General features: G+C 41.8%; 1 protein-coding gene across 7 annotated transcripts in view; it reads left to right on the forward strand.

The window, feature by feature from the left end:
* The window catches only part of EYS (eyes shut homolog), a 511,791-nt gene that overhangs the window by 85,900 nt on the left and 403,852 nt on the right, over positions 1 to 22,039 (forward strand). For all 7 annotated transcript variants that reach the window (XM_082218133.1, XM_082218135.1, XM_082218137.1 and 4 more), the window contains one exon: positions 20,999 to 21,258. In XM_082218133.1, the coding sequence (XP_082074259.1) occupies positions 20,999 to 21,258 (260 nt within the window). The remainder of the gene's footprint in view (positions 1 to 20,998; positions 21,259 to 22,039) is intronic.

The following is a 22,039-nucleotide window of genomic DNA, read 5'->3' on the forward strand; positions in this document are numbered from 1 at the left end:
TAGCCATCTTGTTTCTGTGTGCAATTTAAATTCTTCTATTATGTTAGATCAATAAGTATTATAGAGAACGACTACTGCAAACAATGTCCTAGTACAGCTTTTTTTATGAAAAAGAAGAGGCTCCTTTTTACTAGGACAAAAGCGGGCACATTCAGAACACATAATTATCACATCGGCCTCCATTAAATGCCTCTTTGGCTATGTAAAGAAGGTAATAAAAGTTTTTAAAAGGAGGACTTTATCTCCAAAGTTCATGAAGCAGAGAGAAAAATTTCACATGTAAAAAATGTACATCTGCATAAGAGTCATGGATGCCTCCCTCCCTCTCTACTTTAATATTTGGAAGGGACAGCAATAAAATATTTAGGGGATAGTTCTTCAGAAATTAGTCATAAAGCAAGCCCAAGTTTTAAAAAATGGGTCACTTCTATTGTGACAGGTAACAAAAAAAAAAAAGCTTAAGCTATAACTTGCACATGGAGAGTGAATGGATATGACAGCTTTTCTTTGCTATTTTATTTTTGCAGGAATAATACCTATCAGCCTGGTGGAGAGGGGAATGTCATCCTCCTTTCCCTTAGGCCACATCCACACCATATATTTAAAGAACTTTTAAATTACCTGGTTGTGACTTCCCGCAATGAATCCTGGAAACTGTAGTTTCCCCCCTTACAAAACTAGAATTTCCAGCACCCTTAAACTATGGTTCCCATGTTTCTTTGGAGGAAGCCATGACAGAGTGCTTTAAACATATAGTGTGACTATGACTTTATTCTTTACCCTTGGGGCTGCAGGAATGCTGCCCTACCCAGGGGAAACAGTTTAATTTGAGTCTTCACAGTAACAAACTTTGTGAAATCTGCCTCATAACAGATGGGCTTATTAAAAAAATATAAGCTTTGCTCCCAGTTTTGAATTTCAATATTTGTTAACACTGTGCCACATATTACACAACACTAATGTGATTAAAAAAATAAAAGTGTTCGTACTTACATCTTTTACCTACTATTTTATATGACCTGCAGCAATATAGCTTTCCTTTTCGAACACTTCAGTTTGCTCAAATGGCAAATTTGCTCTTAAAATTTTAAGTATCTATGCAGGCCCGAAAAGCTTAATTAAATATGAAGTTTTGTAAATCTTGTTAATGGTTGAGCTTAATCTTTACTGCACAGTGTGGAGAAAGACGTATTTTGACTTGAGCTTTTTAAAACGGGTTTGTTTGTTGCATCCAACTAAGTGATATTCAGAGAAGACCCATTGAAATCGATAGTTTATAGTTAGTATCACTAATTTAAATATATTGATTTTAATTGATCTACTTGGAGTTGGGCTGCGTTGCATACAGCCCTGTCTCTTTTAAGTGGTATCTTCAAAAGTTTAATAAGGTCTTTCTTGATAGACACTGCAGCAGATGCAACCTGTGCATCTTCCTAGTCTTCTCTCCCAGGATGTCTATCTTAGAGATGAAGGACCTCCGTGGTCCTTCCTCTTTGCCCGGGTGCCAAAGCAAGAAGCTGCCAGAACTGCTGTCATTATTGCAATGGCAGTTTTGTAAAATATATATATATATATATAAAGAATGAGAGGAGGAAAATCAACAGCACTGCTGCTGCAAAGATAAATACAGTGGTACCTCTGGTTAAGAACTTAATTCGTTCTGGAGGTCCGTTCTTAACTGTTCTTAACTTGAGGTACCACATTAGCTAATGGGGCCTCCTGCTGCCACTGCACCGCTGCTGCATGATTTGTGTTCTCATCCTGAAGCAAAGTTCTTAACCCAAGGTACTATTTCTGGGTTAGTGGAGTCTGTAACCTGAAGCATCTGTAACCCGAGGTACCACTGTATTGGCAGGGGTGGGGAAGGATCAGCGGTGATGGGAGACCATTTGTGGCAAGGGGACAATTAGTCATGCCAGGGGCTCTCTGAAGTCTGTTGCTGGCCATGATGCCTGAGTATTACAGAATTTTAGGAAGTGGCTTTTATATTCATACAAGTGGGAGCTGCAACAAAATACTGCAGTGTTGATTGCTCCTGTTCAGGATTCCAGTAAGTCTATTCCATCCCACCCAAACCTCAGGCTAGTTGGTGTACCCCCCCCCCCCAATATTTTTGTCCATCTGCAAACCCTGGGGTTTCCTCAACTCTCGCCTCCTTGTGTGTATGGTAGGGTCGTTTTGGCTACATAAAGTACTAGGTGGTAAGATTAGACTTTCACCACATACTCAGGTCAGATGACTAATCTGCATGCCATAATCTTCTTATAGGCAAAGCAACTCACACCCTGGGTGTCAAAAATAGAGGGGATGATAAACATTGTCAGTCAGTACAGCGTACGTAGAATTCACAGTGTCTGTGCCTATCTGTAACTGTTATGGTACATTGTATTTGAAGTTCCGAACTATTGGTATAATAGTTCTTCTTATGTGAATCAATTTATGTAGTAAAATAAAAAAATTAGTTGTCTTACAACACCTACATGTCAATTTTCACCCTTCCCGTTTGCAGTGCATGTTAAGTCTACACACACATACACACAAAAATCTAGAACCTTTTCAGTGCCATTGAAACATGGAGCATAATGCTTTCAGTTTTAATATTCAATGTGCAGTGCTTTGTGAGATAAGATTAGACTAAAGGGAGACGCTAGACAAGAAGAGAGAATGTGATATGCCTATATAGGATTCGGTGAGTTACTGTTTCTCTCTGTAGACAAGCAAAAGGAACAACTGTAATATTTTGAATGCCTGTAAAATAACCTCTGAGGAATCACAATCTATTTATTTGTGTATTTGAGACAATTTCACCCATCCAAGATGGTATCTACTTCATTTTTAATGTTCTTCCCAATTCCCTGCTTTTCTGAGAACTATAAAACAGGCACAATATGCAATGTAATCATATATTGGCCTTTAAAACATTGTTAAAACTAACATTTCAGTAAAATATGTGACGTTTTTATCGCTGGGATTTATATTTAGTATGCAATTAAATGGAAGGGCAGTTGTTTCATGTCTAATTAATGTGGGCCTTTATGAGCTAGAGGCTGACCATTTCAGTTTCATTGTTATATTTGGATCCCTTTAAAGCCATTCAGCTTGATGCAGTGGGGAGAGAGAATGCCCTAGATCAGCCTTCACCAAACCAGTGCCCACCAGACATTTTGGACTACAAAGCCCAACATCCCTCACCATGGGCCATTCTGGCAGGGGCTGATGGGAGCTGCAGAAGGTCCTATTTCCTTTCACTTTGTTTTCAAACAGCACTTTGACAGGGCTTTCTTACGTGATAACAAAGAGGAAATCGACCATGCATGTACTGCGGGATTTTGTTGGATTCCCACAACATTCCAGAAATCAAATTCTTGTTCCACTGTCATTGCTCCAGGATGTATGTGTGTGTTGGCTGGAATACAACCATATTAAACTGAAATCACAACAGTAATTTAGGAGCTGGGGGTGTCCCCTTTCCTTCATATGCCATTTCTTCCATAATCTCTGGGGTGGGTGGGTGTCTTTCTTATCCTAAAACAATTACGATGTGGCTGAGTAGTGTATATTCTTGCTTGTATATATATTTTTATATTCCAGCTTCACAGTGGCTATTTTTGGTGTCTGTTTGCAACCTCCGATAGGATTTACTGGCATCCTGATATGCCTTAAATTGTAAGGCTGTCTAGATTCTGAAGAAATCTGAGGATTTATTTTGCTTTTTTTTGTTTTGTTAAAGCAGAGTAATGTAGAATTTCTTTTTTAAAATAACTTAAATGGAAGTTTTAACTTCTTTTATTAAAAAAAGAATCCTCCACCACTATGTTTAAAGAAAAGACAAACCAGATGTTTTGAGTGTTCCACAGACAACATTTTGGAAAGTCCATGGACCTAGAGAAACATAGAGGAGCTTATCAGAGTTTGCAGGGCAGCAGCTGAAGAAGGAGCAAAAAGGGTTTTCTTGTGTGTGTGTGTTTCTTTGTGGCTGATTAGCTGTTTTCCCTGTGTAAAGGTCAGAGGGGGCAGGGTTTCTGTTGAGGCAGGGGATTAGCTGTGGGAGGAGCTTATCAGCGTTTGCAGGGCAGCGGCGCGCGCAGTTATACCCATCTTTTAGATTTAGGGGAGCTAGTCTCAAACGTTTGTTGGGGGAGACCTAGGTTTTTTTTGTGGGGGAAGTTATTTGTCCTGTCTTCAAGCTTTTTATGATGGAGGACCTCTGTAGCCACCCCCAACGACACGATCTCAAGATGGAAGGGGAGGGAACAGCTGCAGTCGCCTGCGATTCCTGCGCAATGTTTGCCATCTTGCCAAAGGTTGCAGGCAGCTTTACCTGCAGCAATTGCATGTTGATTGCCCTCTTAAAAGACAAAGTCCAGCAACTGGAGGAACGTGTAGCTACGCTCCAAAGAATTAGAGAGCTGGAGCTCTTCTTGGAAGCAACAGAGCACACCGTCTCCACCAAGGAGGAGACAGGGGACTCCCCTGAGAAGGAGGCTAGTTCACCAACACAGGAGCCAGATATATGGAGAAACGTGACTCAAAGAAGTAGGAGGCCCAGGGTTCACTCTGATTGTTTAGAAATACACAATCGCTTTGAGGTCCTCTCCCCTAGCATGGAAGACGAAGAGCAGACTCCATTTGAGGATCTCTCCCTCATTACAGTCGATCAGGTATATGAAGACGAGCAGCAAAGTCAGTCCTCAGGGAATGTGCAGGCGACCTTGGAACGGACAGCTCACGGAAGAACCCCGACCAAACCCAAGAGGAGGCGTGTAGTGGTGATAGGGGATTCCCTACTGAGGGGAACAGAAGCAGTGATCTGTGGGCCTGACAAGATGTCTCGGGAAGTGTGCTGTCTCCCCGGGGCTAAGATCCAAGATGTAACTGAACGACTGCAAGGAATCATAAAACCCACTGACGAATACCCCTTCCTCTTGGTTCATGTGGGAACCAATGACACTGCAAGCAATAGCCTCCAGAAGATCAAAAGAGACTACGAGGCTCTCGGCAGGAAATTGAAGCAACTAAATGCACAAATTGTCATCTCATCTGTCCTCCCAGTTGAACGACGTGGCCCAGGGAGAGAGGGGAAAATAGTGGAAGTGAACAGCTGGCTTCGCAAATGGTGTAAACAGGAACGGTTTGGATTCTTAGATCACGGACTGCAGTTTCTTGAAGATGGACTATTGGCAAGTGATGGGCTGCACCTCACAACGGTTGGGAGAAATGTTTTTGCCAAAAATCTCAGAAACCTCATCAGGAGGGCTTTAAACTGACTAATGTGGGGGAGGGAGACAGTGCTCCTGAAGGTAGGAGTCTATCAATTAATGAAGATGATCATCCAAATGTCATAGACCAAATGGAGCAAACAGCACGCGGACCTAGTGGTGGGAGGAAAAAATCCTTAAATAAGAGACACGGGGGAATGATTAATGGACTTCAATGTCTGTACACTAATGCGCAAAGCATGGAAAATAAACAAGATGAGCTTGAGCTCTTAGTACAGCAAACTAAATATGACTTAATAGGCATCACTGAAACCTGGTGGGATAAGTCCCATGATTGGAATGTAATAATGGGGGGATACAATCTATTTCAGAGAAACAGACCAGACAAGAAAGGAGGAGGAGTGGCGTTATATGTCAAGGATGTGTATACCTGTGAAGAGATCCAAGATTTAGATCCTCAAAGCCAAAGTGAGAGCATTTGGGTCAAAATTAAGGGAGAGAAGAATAATAGAGACCTCATTGTGGGAGTTTACTATAGATCCCCAAGCCAAACGGAGGACATAGATGATGCCTTCCTGGAACAGATGGCCAAGCATGCAAAAGGAAGGGAGATAGTAGTAATGGGGGACTTCAATTACCTGGATATTTGTTGGACGTCAAACTCAGCCAAGAGCATAAGGTCAAACAGATTCCTCACTGGCCTTGCAGACAACTTCATTGTCCAGAAAGTGGGAGAAGCAACAAGAGGAACAGCCATTTTAGATCTGGTCCTAACCAATGTTGATGACCTGGTTAGTGGGGTAGAAGTGGAAGGATCATTAGGCGCGAGTGATCATGCTCTTCTGAAGTTTACTATACAGTGGAAAGGAGCAGCCAAGCATACTAGGACTCAATTTCTTGACTTTAAGAAAGCCGACTTCATAAAACTTAGGGAAGTGCTGGGTGAGATCCCATGGACAACAATACTAAAAGGAAAGGGAGTTCATGAGGGCTGGCAGTTTGTTAAGAGGGAGATAGTAAAAGCACAACGTCAGGCAATACCAATGAGACGGAAACATGGAAGGTGCCTAAAGAAGCCAGAGTGGCTATCTAAATAACTTTTAACTGAATTAAGATTAAAAAAGGATGTGTACAAAAAATGGAAAAGGGGGGAAACCACCAAAGAGGAATTCAAACAAATAGCCAGCACGTGTAGACACAAAGTCAGAAAAGCTAAAGCACAGAATGAACTCAGGCTTGCTAGAGAGGTTAAAAGCAACAAAAAAGGCTTTTATGGGTATGTTCGTAGCAAAAGGACGAACAAAGAAACAGTGGGGTCACTCAGAGGAGAAGATGGTGAAATGCAAACAGGGGACACAGAAAGGGCTGAACTCCTCAATGCCTTCTTTGCCTCAGTCTTCTCCGATAAAGAAAACAATGCCCGACCTGAAGAATTTGGAGCAAATGATTCAGCAAAGGAAACACAGCCCAGAATAACTAAGGAGATAGTACAAGAATATTTGGCTAGTTTAGATGTATTCAAGTCTCCAGGGCCAGATGAACTGCATCCAAGAGTATTAAAAGAACTGGCAGATGTGATCTCAGAACCACTGGCAGTCATCTTTGAGAATTCCTGGAGAACAGGCGAAGTCCCGGCAGACTGGAGGAGGGCAAATGTTGTCCCTATTTTCAAAAAGGGGAAAAGAGAGGACCCAAATAATTACCGCCCAGTCAGTCTGACATCAATACCAGGGAAGATTCTGGAGCAGATCATTAAGCAAACAGTCTGTGAGCACCTAGAAAGGAATACTGTGATCACCAATAGTCAGCATGGATTTCTGAAAAATAAGTCATGTCAGACTAACCTGATCTCGTTTTTTGACAGAATTACAAGCCTGGTAGATGAAGGGAACGCAGTGGATGTAGCCTACCTTGATTTCAGCAAGGCATTTGACAAGGTGCCCCATGATATTCTTGTAAAGAAGCTGGTAAAATGCGGTCTTGACTATGCTACCACTCAGTGGATTTGTAACTGGCTGACTGACCGAACCCAAAGGGTGCTCATCAATGGTTCCTCTTCATCCTGGAGAAGAGTGACTAGTGGGGTGCCACAGGGTTCTGTCTTGGGCCCGGTCTTATTCAACATCTTTATCAACGACTTGGATGATGGACTCAAGGGCATCCTGATCAAATTTCCAGATGACACCAAACTGGGAGGGGTGGCTAACACCCCAGAGGACAGGATCACACTTCAAAACGACCTTGACAGATTAGAGAACTGGGCAAAAACAAACAAGATGAATTTTAACAGGGAGAAATGTAAAGTATTGCACTTGGGCAAAAAAAATGAGAGGCCCAAATACAAGATGGGGGACACCTGGCTTGAGAGCAGTACATGTGAAAAGGATCTAGGAGTCTTGGTTGACCACAAACTTGACATGAGCCAACAGTGTGACGCGGCAGCTAAAAAAGCCAATGCAATTCTGGGCTGCATCAATAGGAGTATAGCATCTAGATCAAGGGAAGTAATAGTGCCACTGTATTCTGCTCTGGTCAGACCACACCTGGAGTACTGTGTCCAGTTCTGGGCACCACAATTCAAGAAGGACACTGCCAAACTGGAACGTGTCCAGAGGAGGGCAACCAAAATGGTCAAAGGCCTGGAAACGATGCCTTATGAGGAACGGCTAAGGGAGCTGGGCATGTTTAGCCTGGAGAAGAGGAGGTTAAGGGGTGATATGATAGCCATGTTCAAATATATAAAAGGATGTCACATAGAGGAGGGAGAAAGGTTGTTTTCTGCTGCTCCGGAGAAGCGGACACGGAGCAATGGATCCAAACTACAAGAAAGAAGATTCCACCTAAACATTAGGAAGAACTTCCTGACAGTAAGAGCTGTTCGACAGTGGAATTTGCTGCCAAGGAGTGTGGTGGAGTCTCCTACTTTGGAGGTCTTTAAGCAGAGGCTTGACAACCATATGTCAGGAGTGCTCTGATGGCGTTTCCTGCTTGGCAGGGGGTTGGACTCGATGGCCCTTGTGGTCTCTTCGAACTCTATGATTCTATGATTCTATAGAGGTAGTATATACTAAAATCCACAGCAGTATTGACACAGTAAAGTAGAGGAACAGAACACTCTGTCAGGACCCTGATCCAGGAAGATTATTGGCATTTTAGTTCATTTCCCATCACTTTCCCAACTGCAAAAAGTCCCTTTAAAAGGATTGGTTGCACTGGGATAACAGAACACTTTGACCAATTTAATTGAGCCAGTATGAGCCCAAATTCCTGCCACAAAATAGCATCAGTTTAGAGGCACCTTTAGAATGATTGATAAAATTCAGTAGATATGTGTATGAAAGTGGCAATTCTAATAAATTTTAGTGAATATATTTTATTGACAGACTAACATGGGAGTGGCCTTCTAGTTATTAACTGCACAATGTACAGCTTCTATGTATTTACTCCAGAGTTGTCCCTTTAATACAGGAACTGGCTTGACTTGAAAATAAAAGTCTTTAAGCACCTTAGGCCAACATATTTATTGTTCCTCTCTTCGTCTTTAAGGTGCGGTAACACGCTTTATTATGTTTACGGCACCATACCAACATGACTACCCTTCTAGAATTCATCTCTGTTTAAATGAGACTAATTAAGGAGATTCAAAGCTTAGGATGTGAACCAAAGCACAGGGACACAGTACTTAAATCCATTCCACAAACTATTCGTGACTAGCGTTTAAATTGAGATTTTTAATTCTGATCTTTCAAATATGATCACGTGTGCTCATCAGTTTAAAGGGTGATGAGGGAAAGGTAACATGCACATGAAGTGAAATAGAAATGCATAATAATTAATGTACCTCTGTCTCAGATATTTTGTTCCTTGTGTGCTGCGTCACTTGATACACAATGTATTAAAAATATGCTATTTTACTGCTATTATAAAAGAGATTATGAGTGGGGAGACTGTGATAAGAAATGCATAGAAATGGGGAAATGAATCATAGGAAATTAGAAAAGGAATGAGGCAAAAAGGGCTGAACCAATTAAATGGAAGGGATCAATTAGAATGGAAGGAACAATATATATATATAAATACATAAGCCCTCTAAGGTTTCCCTGTATAAGACTGCACATGCAAAGGCATATTCTTTCACTGTTATGATAATAATAGTCCCCTTCCTTTATCTCTCCCACCAGCTTTCTCCTATCAAATGCCTTTCTCCCCATATAGGGTCAATATCCTCTTTTATCCTCAGCTTTGCAAAGAAAGTGAAATGCTAGGAATACCTGTGTTTGGAGGAGTCTTATTAAAAAAAATATTCTAAGGATTTTTGAGTGGACTTCAAAAGGGTTAATCCTTGAGAATTTTGGAACTTGAAGAAGGATAAGGGAGGTTTGAAAGGCTAGAAAGGACATGTGAATAGGCCCTTTTACCTTTGGTATGTGGCAAAGATCCATTTTCAATATACATGCATCAATTTTTGAAACTGTAGAAAGAGTAACTGTAGAAATATAAGCAAAAGATAAATAATTTATACTGGGGCAAAGGCAGAAATAATTAATATTAAGCCAAAAGCACAGTCTAAGACTGGAGATATAATCCTGGGAATTCCTTGTTGAGGCATAAAACGTGGGCATGTCCAGATTCTTTTTTGGTCTTAAATAGTCCATATCAATTCTGTACTATCAAAATATTTGATATACAAAATGTCCATCCACTCTTGAATTAGATTCCTATACTAATGGGATTAATAGGACAACAAATGTGGATTTTGTGAGCTGTCAATATCCTTATATTTTGACCCCAGAAGGATAAATACCCACTGTCTACTACACAATGGTTTGAGGACCTCACCATCCTTCCTGTAATGTGTGAATTTTGAACTAAATATCTGGCACAAAACTACAAAACCCAGGAAATCATCTCCTGGAGAGCTGGCTCGGTTGTGTGGCCTGACTAGAGAAGTTACTACTCTGGAGAGGCTTTTGCCTCATCAAGATTACATATTAATCTACCTTTAACTCAGCTCACGGTAATGTTTTCATACATAAACACCAGAAGGCAGGAAACTTGCTTCATTTGAACAAATTTCTCTTTAAATTTTTTATTTGCTGAAGAAACAGATTAAACAAACAAACAAATTAAATAAATCAATAAAAAAAACTGGGCCGAAAAGGTCTTACCCAGCTTGCGGGAGGGGGAATCAATGGCAGGATGGTGGATAATGATGGGGCTGTTACAAATAAGATAGATTTGCTTATTTTTAGAACATTTTTTACATAGCAGAACATGTGTGCCTTTATTTCAAATGGTCCTTGTTAGGTTATTTAAGCATGTTTCAGCCATGTATGGTTCTGATAGCCAGCATCTTAGATTTGTCCAAAATTGTGGTTTGCAATGAAACTTGATAGCATGAGCAGGAAACCAAATATACAGTGAATGGTTGCTGAATGAGCACTTGACACAGTTACTTTCAGCAGCTTTGTTGTCCTATGGAGGTGGCGAATGGATGGGTTGTTTTTCCTCATCTTCCCAATGCAGGCTTTTTGAAGTGCAGATTATGGAAAGATGAGGTGGTTGCAATTGAAGGAGAACATTTTAGTGTATTCAACTTGGAGAGAGAAGTTTAACCCAGATACCTACTTTCTGCACTTGGAATGTTTAAGAGCAGGCAGATTGGAGGTTGCATTCTAGCATTGCAGCCTTGAACAGTTTGTATTGTGGAAGGGCCTGTAGCTACGGCAAAAACAAGTACTTTGATTGATCCTTCAGCAAGCTTGGAAGAAACATCAAACTCAAAAAAGCCCATTAGCTTTTGTTTATCTCCCATCAGACAATGGGATGCAAGTCGCTTTTCCAGAAGGGCTTGGTACGGTCAGCTTTGCTGGCTACGCAAGGGCATTTTGTCAAAATCTGGCAACTTCTTTCTAATGTAAAACATCTTCTGCCGCTACCTGCAGCAGATTTTGTTTGGCAGGCAATTAACTGCATTTGCTTTTCAATCTGGGATTTTTTTAAAAAAGTGCTAAAAATTTCCAAGGTAATAAACACCTCGCAGCTCTTTGTCTCAGCAAATAGAAATATGACATTATTGCAAACAACAAGCCAATGATTCATTAAGCAGTTCCAGCAGCTCTGTGTAACGGTAAATTGTAGCCCCGGTGATCGAAAAGGGGAGAGACTGGCGTTACTTAGGAATAGGGAGGCATGCAAAATGAAGTCACATGGGGATTCTGTTAGGAAGGAGATCAGGGCTGAAGGCATGCAACTAGCCTAACTAGCCCCTGCTCGTTTTCTTTCAATCCCCAAACGATGCTGTGCATACAGCTGATTTATTCATTTGTTAGAGCAGGTCCAGTGTTCTGTTTTGTATTAAATTTTTTATTGGTTTTACAGATTTTTTAGGACAATACAAACATATAAAAAGACATACAAACACGTATAGTTTCATAACCTTTTTTCATAAACCGTGTTTCTCCGACTTCCCCATACCTCCCCTTTCTGCATCCCAATGTCCAAAAAGTTTTTAGCAACTCTAAATACATCTGTCAGTCCTCTGTCCTCTTACTCTTTTCTTCATCTAATCTTATTTCGCTGTAACCCTTTCTTACTCAAACCTCGACATTCTAACATTCAGCAAGTTTATAATAGTCCTTAAGGTAAATCTTAAATTTCTTCCATTCTTCTTCCGCCGTCTCCTTTCCCCGATCGCGGATTCTGCCAGTCATCTCGGCTAGTGCCATATAGTCCATCACTTTCATCTGCCATTCTTCCAAGGTGGGTAGATCTTGTGTCTTCCAATATTTTGCGATGAGTATTCTTGCTGCTGTTGTAGCATACATAAAGAAAGTTCTGTCTTTCTTTGACACCACTTGGCCGACAATGCCCAAGAGAAAGGCCTCTGGTTTTTTAAGAAAAGTACATTTAAGTACCTTTTTCATTTCATTATATATCATTTCCCAGAAAGCCTTAATCTTCGGGCATGTCCACCAAAGGTGATAGAAAGTACCTTCAGTTTCTTTACATTTCCAACACTTATTATCAGGCAAATGATAAATTTTTGCTAGCTTGACTGGGGTCATGTACCACCTGTAAACCATTTTCATAATATTTTCCTTTAAGGCATTACATGCCGTAAATTTAATACCGGTGTTCCACAACCATTCCCAGTCAGCAGACATGATGTTATGACCAATATCCTGTGCCCACTTAATCATAGCCGATTTAACTGTTTCATCTTGTGTATTCCATTTCAACAGCAAATTATACATTCTTGACAAGTTCTTAATATTGGGTTCTAACAATTCAGTTTCTAATTTTGATTTTTCCACCTGGAAGCCAATTTTCCTGTCCTGTTTAAAGATCTCCATTATTTGAAAATATTGAAGCCAATCTTGTACTTTAGGTTTCATTTTCTCATAGCTTTGTAATTTCAATTTATCTCCCTCCTGTTCCAAGATTCCCCAATACTTCGGCCATCCGACCGCCATATTGAGTTTCTTCACTGCCTTAGCCTCCACGGGTGAGACCCATCTAGGGGTTTTGTTTTCCAACAGATCTTTATATCTTATCCAGACATTGAACAATGCTTTTCTAACAATATGGTTTTTAAAGGCCCTATGCACCTTAATTTTATCATACCATAGATATGCATGCCAACCAAATGCGTTATTAAAACCTTCTAAATCCAAAATGTCTGTGTTCTCGAGGAGCATCCACTCTTTCAGCCAGCAAAATGCTGCTGCTTCATAGTACAATTTTAAGTCCGGCAGGGCAAATCCCCCTCTTTCTTTAGCATCTGTCAGTATTTTAAATTTAATTCTGGGCTTTTTGCCCTGCCAGACAAATTTCGAAATATCTTTCTGCCACCTCTTGAAACAGTCCATCTTGTCGAGAATCTGCAAAGTTTGGAACAAAAATAACATTCTAGGCAATACATTCATCTTTATCACTGCAATTCGGCCTAACATTGACAATTTCAAATTTGACCATATTTCTAGATCTTTTTTAATTTCTAACCAACATTTTTCATAGTTGTCCTTATACAAGTTCAATTTTTTTGATGTCAAATAAACCCCTAGATATTTCACCTTCTTAACCAATGTCAGTCCTGTCTCTTCTTGAAATTTCTCCTTCTCCATGGCTGTTAAGTTTTTTTCTAAGACTTTAGTTTTTTGTTTGTTCAATTTAAATCCAGCTACCTGGCCAAATTGCTGGATTATCTCCAACACCCTTTTCGTGCTAGTGTCAGGCTCTTGTAAGGTCAATACTAAGTCATCTGCAAATGCCCTTAACTTATAGTGTTTATCTCCGACCTGTACACCTTTAACCTGCTGGTCATTTCTAATCATGTTCAGCAACACCTCCAGAACTGAAATAAAAAGCAGTGGGGAAATAGGGCATCCCTGTCGTGTTCCTTTTTCTATCCTGAGTTCCTCAGTTACCACATTATTTACAATTAACTTAGCTTTTTGTTCAGAGTATATCGCACCCAGACCATTCTCAAATCCTTGGCCTACCCCCATCCCGTGAAGATTCTTTTTCATAAAACTCCAAGAAATGTTGTCAAAGGCTTTCTCCGCATCCACAAAAATCAGCACTGCTTTAGTGTTAATTTTCACCTCTAGCAATTCCAAAATGTCTATTATATTCCTTACATTGTCTGATAGGTGTCTTTTTGGGAGAAAGCCTGCTTGGTCCTTATGAATCTTCTCCATCAACACTCTTTTAAACCTTTTTGCCAAAATGTCTGCAAAAATTTTGTAATCCACATTAAGTAATGATATTGGGCGGTAGTTCTTGAGTTGAGTCTTTTCAGTTTCTGTCTTTGGTATGAGTGAAATATACGCTTCTTTCCACGATTCTGGTGCCCTTTTCCCCTCTAAGATCTCATTACAGACTTCCTTTAACGGATAAACCAGCCACTCCTTCAGAGATTTGTAATATCTGGAAGTCAATCCATCTGGCCCTGGAGATTTGCCCAGTTGCATGTCTTGAATGGCACCCTCTATCTCTTGTTCTGTTATTCTCTGGTTTAGATCCACCTTGCTTTGATGAGAGATCTTTTGTAATCCATATTTATTAAGGAATTTGTCTATATCCTCTTGATTTTGTGGTCCTTGAGAGTAAAGTTTTTTAAAATAACTCAAAAAGCAGTTTCTGATCTCGTTAGGTTTAGATATGTTCTTTCCATCCACTTCTAGGTTTGTAACTGTATTTAATTTCTGTCTTTTCTTCAATTGCCATGCCAGAAGTTTGCCGCATTTATCCGCCGATTCAAATGTCTTTTGTTTCATTTGTTTTATCTTCCATTCAATCTCTTGGTTCATCAATTCCATATATTGTGTTTGATATAACTTAATCTCTCTCAAGATCTCCTGAGACTTCGGTTTTGATCTTAGTTTTTTCTCTCCTTCTTTTATCTTTTCCAAAATCTTTTCCTTCTTCTCACTCTGCTTTCTCTTTTTAATTGAGTTTTGTTGAATCAAAAATCCTCGCATCACCGCTTTACTTGCGTCCCAGATCACTCTTTTTTCCACATCGGCCTTTAGGTTTATTTCAAAGTAGTCCTTTAAAGTTTTTTGGGCCTTCATGTTGGGCCTTTTTGGGCCTTTATCTCGAAACAGGGTGTCATTCATCCTCAATCTGAATTGACCAGTTGTTGTAATTTTCATTTCCATCTTCAAGGCATTATGGTCGGAGCAAGTTTTTGGGCAGATTTCTATTTTCTTGATCTTTGGAGCCATCCCACTAGTGATCCAAATTTGATCAATTCTGGTCCAGGTCATCATTGCTTGGGAGAAGAAGGTTCCCTCTCTCTCCAGGGGGTTCCTTGTTCTCCATATGTCTATTAGATCCATATTTTCCGTCATCTCAAAAAAAGTCTTCGGAAGTCTCCCTTCATTGGAGATTGTCAGTCTTTGTGCCTTGTCCATATTTGTGGAGACTACACCATTCATGTCTCCCATGATTATCATATTGTAATCCAGATAGTCCGTCAAAGTTTCATGGAGTTTCTTGAAAAATTCCGCTTTGCCCTCATTTGGTGCATAAATTCCAACTATTAAGTATTTTTCTCCTTGTACTTGTATTTCCACTGCGAGGTATCTTCCTTGTTCGTCTTTAAACATCATTTTTGGGGCCCATTTCTCCTTCACGTAGATCACAACTCCTCTTTTCTTGACTTTATCCGATGAGATGAATTCTTGTCCTAATCTTTTATTTATAAGTAGTTTCCTGTGTGTTCTGGTTATATGGGTTTCTTGTAAGCAAATCAAATCCAATTGTTCTCTTTTCAAAATATGAAATACTTGACGTCTCCTCAAAGGCATGTTCAGCCCATTACAATTCCAACTGAGGAATTGCAGGGCCATTTTGTTATTTTTTTGTTACTCCTCCGACCGCTCCAAGTTTTTGCTCCTCCTCTGATGGGGCTGAGTCAAGTCCATACGATAAATTAAGGATGTCTATTGCTCTCTTTTGTTCTGCAATTGGGTTCACCGTTCCCTTCTGTAAGTCCTCTTGGTTTCTTTCCAGGAATCTTTCTTTGTCTTGTATGGTCTTTATTTTCACCTTCTTTCCCTTATAGTCAAAAGACAACCCTTGTGGGAACTCCCACCTAAAAGGGATGGTGTTCTTCTTCAGCAAATAGACCAAGTCCTTGTAGAAAGTTCTCAGCTCCAAGATGTGTTTAGGAATATCTTTAAAAATCTGTATAGATGAGTTTTCAATTTGCAAGGCCCTTCCGTAGTGTAGTCTTAATATTTTGTCTCTTTCTTCCCTCGATCTAAGGGTGATCAAACAATCCCTTGGGGTCTTTCTGTTCTGTCTTCTACCCAGTCTAAATGCTGTTTTGTATCCACGTTTTCAAGTCGTGCATTCAGATTGCAGCTGAAGATAGGATTCTTCATTATGTTACAGATAGAAAAAGCAGTGGAGTGTTTCTTGTTGGTGCCCAGGGCGGGGGTGCTGGGGGGGTGCACCACCAGAGTGACCCCCGCTCACTGGAGCCAGAAGGAGATCAGGTAAAGGGTGCAGCCCCACCACACCATCCACTGCCGCTTATGATTTGTGTTTATTTGGGGGCATCCTACCCCCACATGTTGATGGTGGCATTTATGGAGAAATAGTCCTTGCCAACTACTTAAATTGATGAACACATTTGGACTGTTCTGCTCACATGCACAGGCACCTAGGAGTTGAAAAGCAGTAACAACAGCTTTTTAAAAACCCTGCAGGGTGCACCCTAGGTCTCAGGCCTGTCTCATGCTTCACTTTGTGGCATAATTTGTGACGCTTCACATTGGCTGTGGGACAAAAGGGCAGCGTATAACTCCAACAGCATTGAGATAGGGAGAAGAAAAAGGCTGTTTACTTCTTCCAATATGGGTGACACACATGACATTTTTAGTTGAGGGAAGCACAGTACAAAGAAAAAGGTCCTTTCCTCCCAAAAGGCATACATCAATATGTTTATTTTATTTTGGCACACCACACCGGCAACAAATGCTTCCAGATAGTTAGTGTTGATTAAAATTAAAAGAAGCCAAGTAGGGAAGTGCCATTATAAGCAGGGCCGTGAGGGTTATTTGGAGGGGAAACACAGGTGCATCTCATTATCCTCATCTGCATCATTAACTGCAAGGCATCTTAGAGAAGGGCAGGCTTGGAAAAGCAAGTCCCCTCATTCCATGCTGAAAATGTAGATATTCTGTACTGTAACTCAGCCCTCCACATTCCTCCGTTTCTCTCCCAGTGCTCAAATGTGGAGAAACAGCAGCCTTCTAATATGTAGGAGTTTCTGATGTGTCAAGTTTCCGTTCAAAATGTGCTGGAAATGTCAACGCATGTGGCAGCTTTCTAACGTGCTGTGGCTGTCATCAGGACACTTAGAGTAATAAAGGTGATCAGTACACGGCACATTTGTGTCAATTGAATTAGGGCATGCAGTCTCATCAATGTTGCCTTTCATAGATCTTAGGGAAACTGTTATAGTTCAGAAGCCAGGCTACGTATACTCTGCTCTAGACGCTCACATGCAGGGGTAGGTGTGTTTGAGAGTGAAAGAGAGATTGAAGGGGCTGGGGAACATTTCAGGGCCATATCCAGTGCTGCAGCTCTGCTGGCGCAAGGGACTTCCATTTGTGCAATGCAGTTTCATTTTCCTCTCCTGTTCCTTATGGCCCGTCGGGCACCAGCCAAATCAGCTATGGGGGGGAACCATCTAGAGCAGACTCTGAGGGGCATGTGGGGGGCAGAAGAGGAAACTGAAGTCCCGTTGCACTAGCAGACTTCTTCTGGCACAGCATTGGGTACAACCCACAGGGGATGCTAGGTCCGCTCACAGCCAGCCCATTGAAATGAATGGACGTGACTAAGGACTCAACTAGACTTCCACTTTCCCCTCTGCTTTCCTCCAGGGAAACCTGATCATTACCGCTGAATTGGAGCAAACGTCAAACAGGTTTCCCGCAGATTGTTGTTGGATCTGATTCAGCGCTAAATAGCGGATTTTGCCAAGGAAAGTGTCAGGGCAAAAAGAAAACCGCTTGGACAAGTGTGAGTGTAGACGAGCCGTAACTTAGGTTCATTCATTTCAGTGGGTAGCAGTCAATGTTGCACTATGATGAATGCTCTGTATCCGCAAGCATTTCAGCTTAGCAGACAGAACCGTCCCCCTCCTTGTGCTGTCATTCTCCTGACTCCCACCAGAACCAATTGTGGGGGGCTTGGGGAGGGGAGTGTGGGGTAAAGCCCGATTGTGCAAGTGGAAGTCCTTGCATAGGGCTTCCGCTGATGGAGCTTGTTAGGTGAATCCCACCCAGCTGGTCAGTTCTTAGTTGGATACATCTAACAATGAGAGAAAATGCAAACAATAGAAGGGATGGGGGTTTTTTGGGGGGTGTCACACACTCAGATTGAGGGCCATACCATTTGGTCCCATCTTTCCCAACACTTACTCTGGCAGTCCTGTCACCTTCCTATCTTCCAAGATTTGGGGTAAACGTCTGTACAGAAAAGCCTCTGTGTACAAATAGACTATGGAGAAAGCTAGAGAGTTCCAGAAAGACATCTACTTCTGCTTCATTGACTGTGCAAAAGCCTTTGACTGTGTCGACCACAGCAAACTATGGCAAGTTCTTAAAGAAATGGGAGTGCCTGATCACCTCATCTGTCTCCTGAGAAATCTCTATGTGGGACAAGAAGCTACAGTTAGAACTGGATATGGAACAACTGACTGGTTCAAAATAGGGAAAGGAGTACGACAAGGCTATATATTGTCTCCCTGCTTATTTAACTTATATGCAGAATTCATCATGCGAAAGGCTGGGCTGGATGAATCCGAAGCCGGAATTAAGATTGCCGGGCCGGAAGAAATATCAACAACCTCAGATATGCAGATGACACAACCTTGATGGCAGAAAGTGAAGAGGAATTAAAGAACCTTTTAATGAGGGTGAAAGAGGAGAGCGCAAAATATGGTCTGAAGCTCAACATCAAAAAAACGAAGATCATGGCCACAGGTCCCATCACCTCCTGGCAAATAGAAGGGGAAGAAATGGAGGCAGTGAGAGATATTACTTTCTTGGGCTCCATGATCACTGCAGATGGTGACAGCAGTCACGAAATTAAAAGACTCCTGCTTCTTGGGAGGAAAGCAATGACAAACCTAGACAGCATCTTTAAAACCAGAGACATCACCTTGCCAACAAAGGTCCGTATAGTAAAAGCTATGGTTTTCCCAGTAGTGATGTATGGAAGTGAGAGCTGGACCATAAAGAAGGCTGATCGCCGAAGAATTGATGCTTTTGAATTATGGTGCTGGAGGAGACTCTTGAGAGTCCCATGGACTGCAAGAAGATCAAACCTATCCATTCTTAAGGAAATCAGCCCTGAGTGCTCACTGGAAGGACAGATCATGAAGCTGAGGCTCCAATACTTTGGCCACCTCATGAGAAGAGAAGACTCCCTGGAAAAGACCCTGATGTTGGGAAAGAAGGAGGGCACAAGGAGAAGGGGACAACCAAGGACAAGATGGTTGGACAGTGTTCTCGAAGCTACAAACATGAGTCTGAGCAAACTGCAGGAGGCAGTAGAAGACAGGAGTGCCTGGCGTGCTCTGGTCCATGGGGTCACGAAGAGTCGGACATGACTAAACAACTAAACAACAACAACAAATAGACTCGCCTTATAATTGGGAACCCTGCACAATCAGGGTTCCCATTGCAGACAGAGCCTGTGCACATTGGATTCCCCTTTACAGTTGTTTGTCCCTATGCGTGGCTGGCAGAGAACAGCAGGGCAGGCTCAATTGGTGCAAGTTTTCTGCTTACTGTGTGAGTGCCTGAAAACAACTTGCATCTTCCCTGAATTAGGCCCAAGTGGAAAAATAGCTGAACTTGGTAAAATCTGTGTTCAAATCCCACCTTTCTCTCATACCACCTTTAAAATCTAATCTCAGCACCATGAGGATGTGCAAGAAATGTACCGTATTTTTCGCCCTATAGGACACACTTTTTCCCCTTCAAAAATGAAGGGGAAATGTGTGTGCGTCCTATGGGGCGAATACAGGCTTTCGCTGAAGCCTGGAAAGCGAGAGGGGTCGGTGCGCACCGACTCCTCTTGCTCTCCAGGCTTCACAAAGCCCTGCGCCGGGCTCTGGAGGGTTGCGCAGAGCTGCCTGCACTCCGAAGCCTGGGGCGTGCTGCCTGCACTCCGCAAGCCTGGGGAGACAGGCGCGGCTCCCTAGGCTTGCGGATAGCAGGCTGTTCTGGGGGCTGGGGTCGGGGGAAGCTCGGGCTCGGGCTTCCCCCGCGCCAGCCCCGTGCCTGGGGGGGAAATAATTTTTTTCCTTTATTTCCCCACCCCCCAAAAAACTAGGTGCGTCCTATGGGGCGGTGCGTCCTATGGGGCGAAAAATACGGTACGTTGGCTTCCTAGATAGCTTCTCGCAGAATTGATAAAACTACACAAATACTTTTCTTTCTTTCTTTCAAAATAAAAAAATCAGGAGGCTACATTTCCCAGAATTGTCTGAGATGGATTGACTGTTAATCAACTCAGAGAATTGTAGCTATGTGAGGGGAATAGAACTCTCCTAATAACTTTTAGCAAACTCTTAGCAAACTTCCAAGGATTCGTTTAAAGTAGTATGATACCGTTGTGGAGATATGGCCTATGATGGAACTTTCTCCCCAAGCATATTTGCCTTGCACCATCATTACTATATTTCATCTGACATGCTAAGCCTAATGGCCTTTAATGGCAGAAAATATTCATATACTGGTACTCTTAGCTACTGCCTATTTATTTTCTTTAAGACTCTGCTGCTATAATTAATTTCTTGTTTTATTTGACTGATTATTGGTATTTTTCTACTGTTCCAAATTGCATTTGCAACTGTGAGTCATTGTGGGGTCCTAAATGATGGGAAAGCAAACTATGCACATTTTACATACTTATATATTTGTGTGGAACCATGTTCTGCATGTGGGAGTCAGTTAACACTGAGCATGATGATGGGGCAGCTATTTTATTTATATGTCACATTGTTCCCTTTACTTTTAAGCACTTTCTCCTTCTCTTTCTCAGATATGAATTCCTTTGTTCTATGTAGCAGGGTTTATTTTTTACTTGTTGAGGAAAAAGACCCTGGGGAAACTGTAAATCAGTACTGAAAACACAGATCAAAGCAATGGGGCAGATATAGGAGACTGTTGCAAGTGTTTATGTTTTTTGTTGTTTAAAAGGATTGCTTTCACCTCTTTTCATTATCCTCTCTCTTTCCCCTTTAGTTGTTTGTGTGCAGCAGGCTGGACAGGGCAGCAATGCAGTGAAGATATAAATGAATGCGATTCTGAACCATGCCTGAATGGAGCCACCTGCCACGAGTCCACTGTCTATGGGCAATTTCTATGTGTTTGCCCTCCATTTTATATTGGAAGGACTTGCCAGTATCGCTACAACCCATGTGATGCCCCCTACAACCCTTGTATCAACAACTCTACTTGTTTGGCACAAGTTAATGGGAAACCATTGTGCATCTGTCAAAAAGGTAAATGGCACTACTTATCAAAACAGTTGCATGCAAGTCACACTGTGGAATGCTGTCGATTTTGCAGCCTTCTGAATTACTGTTTTAAACAGTGTGAGCATAAAGTTTGGCGCAAGACATTTCCCAGTCCTACCAACACTCAGTGGTGTGTACATTAGGCCGCCGGTGCCAAATGAGCTGCATTCTATTCTGAACCTTCATCCGGCATCCAAAATAGTCAGTGATCAATCAGGATAATAGTGGGGACCGGTCAGAGGCTTCAGACTGGCAAAGGGGAAGCTGCTAACCCAGGGATCAGCAAAGCTTTTCAGCAGGGGGCCGGTCCACTGTCCCTCAGACTTTGTGGAGGGCTGGACTATATTTGGGGGGGGGTGAACAAATTTCTATTGCCCACAAATAACCCAGAGATGCATTTTAAATAAAAGGACACATCCTACTCATGTAAAAACACACTGATTCCCAGACCATCCGCAGGCCAGATTCAGAAGGCGATTGGGCCAGATATGGCCCCCGGGCCTTAGTTCGCCTACCCATGTGCCAACCTGAGAGACAAGAACAACATGGTTTGGTTGCTGTGTGCTTTCATTGCATGTGACTACATGTCTAGAGGATTCTGTGGTTCCATTGCAAATGTCCCCTCCTCCCCAGGCTTTGGCAGTAATATGGAGCACAGGGATCATGGTGTAATGATTATAAAGGCCTTTTTGAATATAGCAGCTTGCTACCCCTAGCTCCTCTGAGGAGTCCTGATCTGGCCAGGTAGAGCATTTCAGTCATAGCA

The sequence above is a fragment of the Podarcis vaucheri genome (genome assembly GCF_965113315.1).
Source record: "Podarcis vaucheri genome assembly, chromosome: 3".
Taxonomy (NCBI): Eukaryota; Metazoa; Chordata; class Lepidosauria; order Squamata; family Lacertidae; genus Podarcis; species Podarcis vaucheri.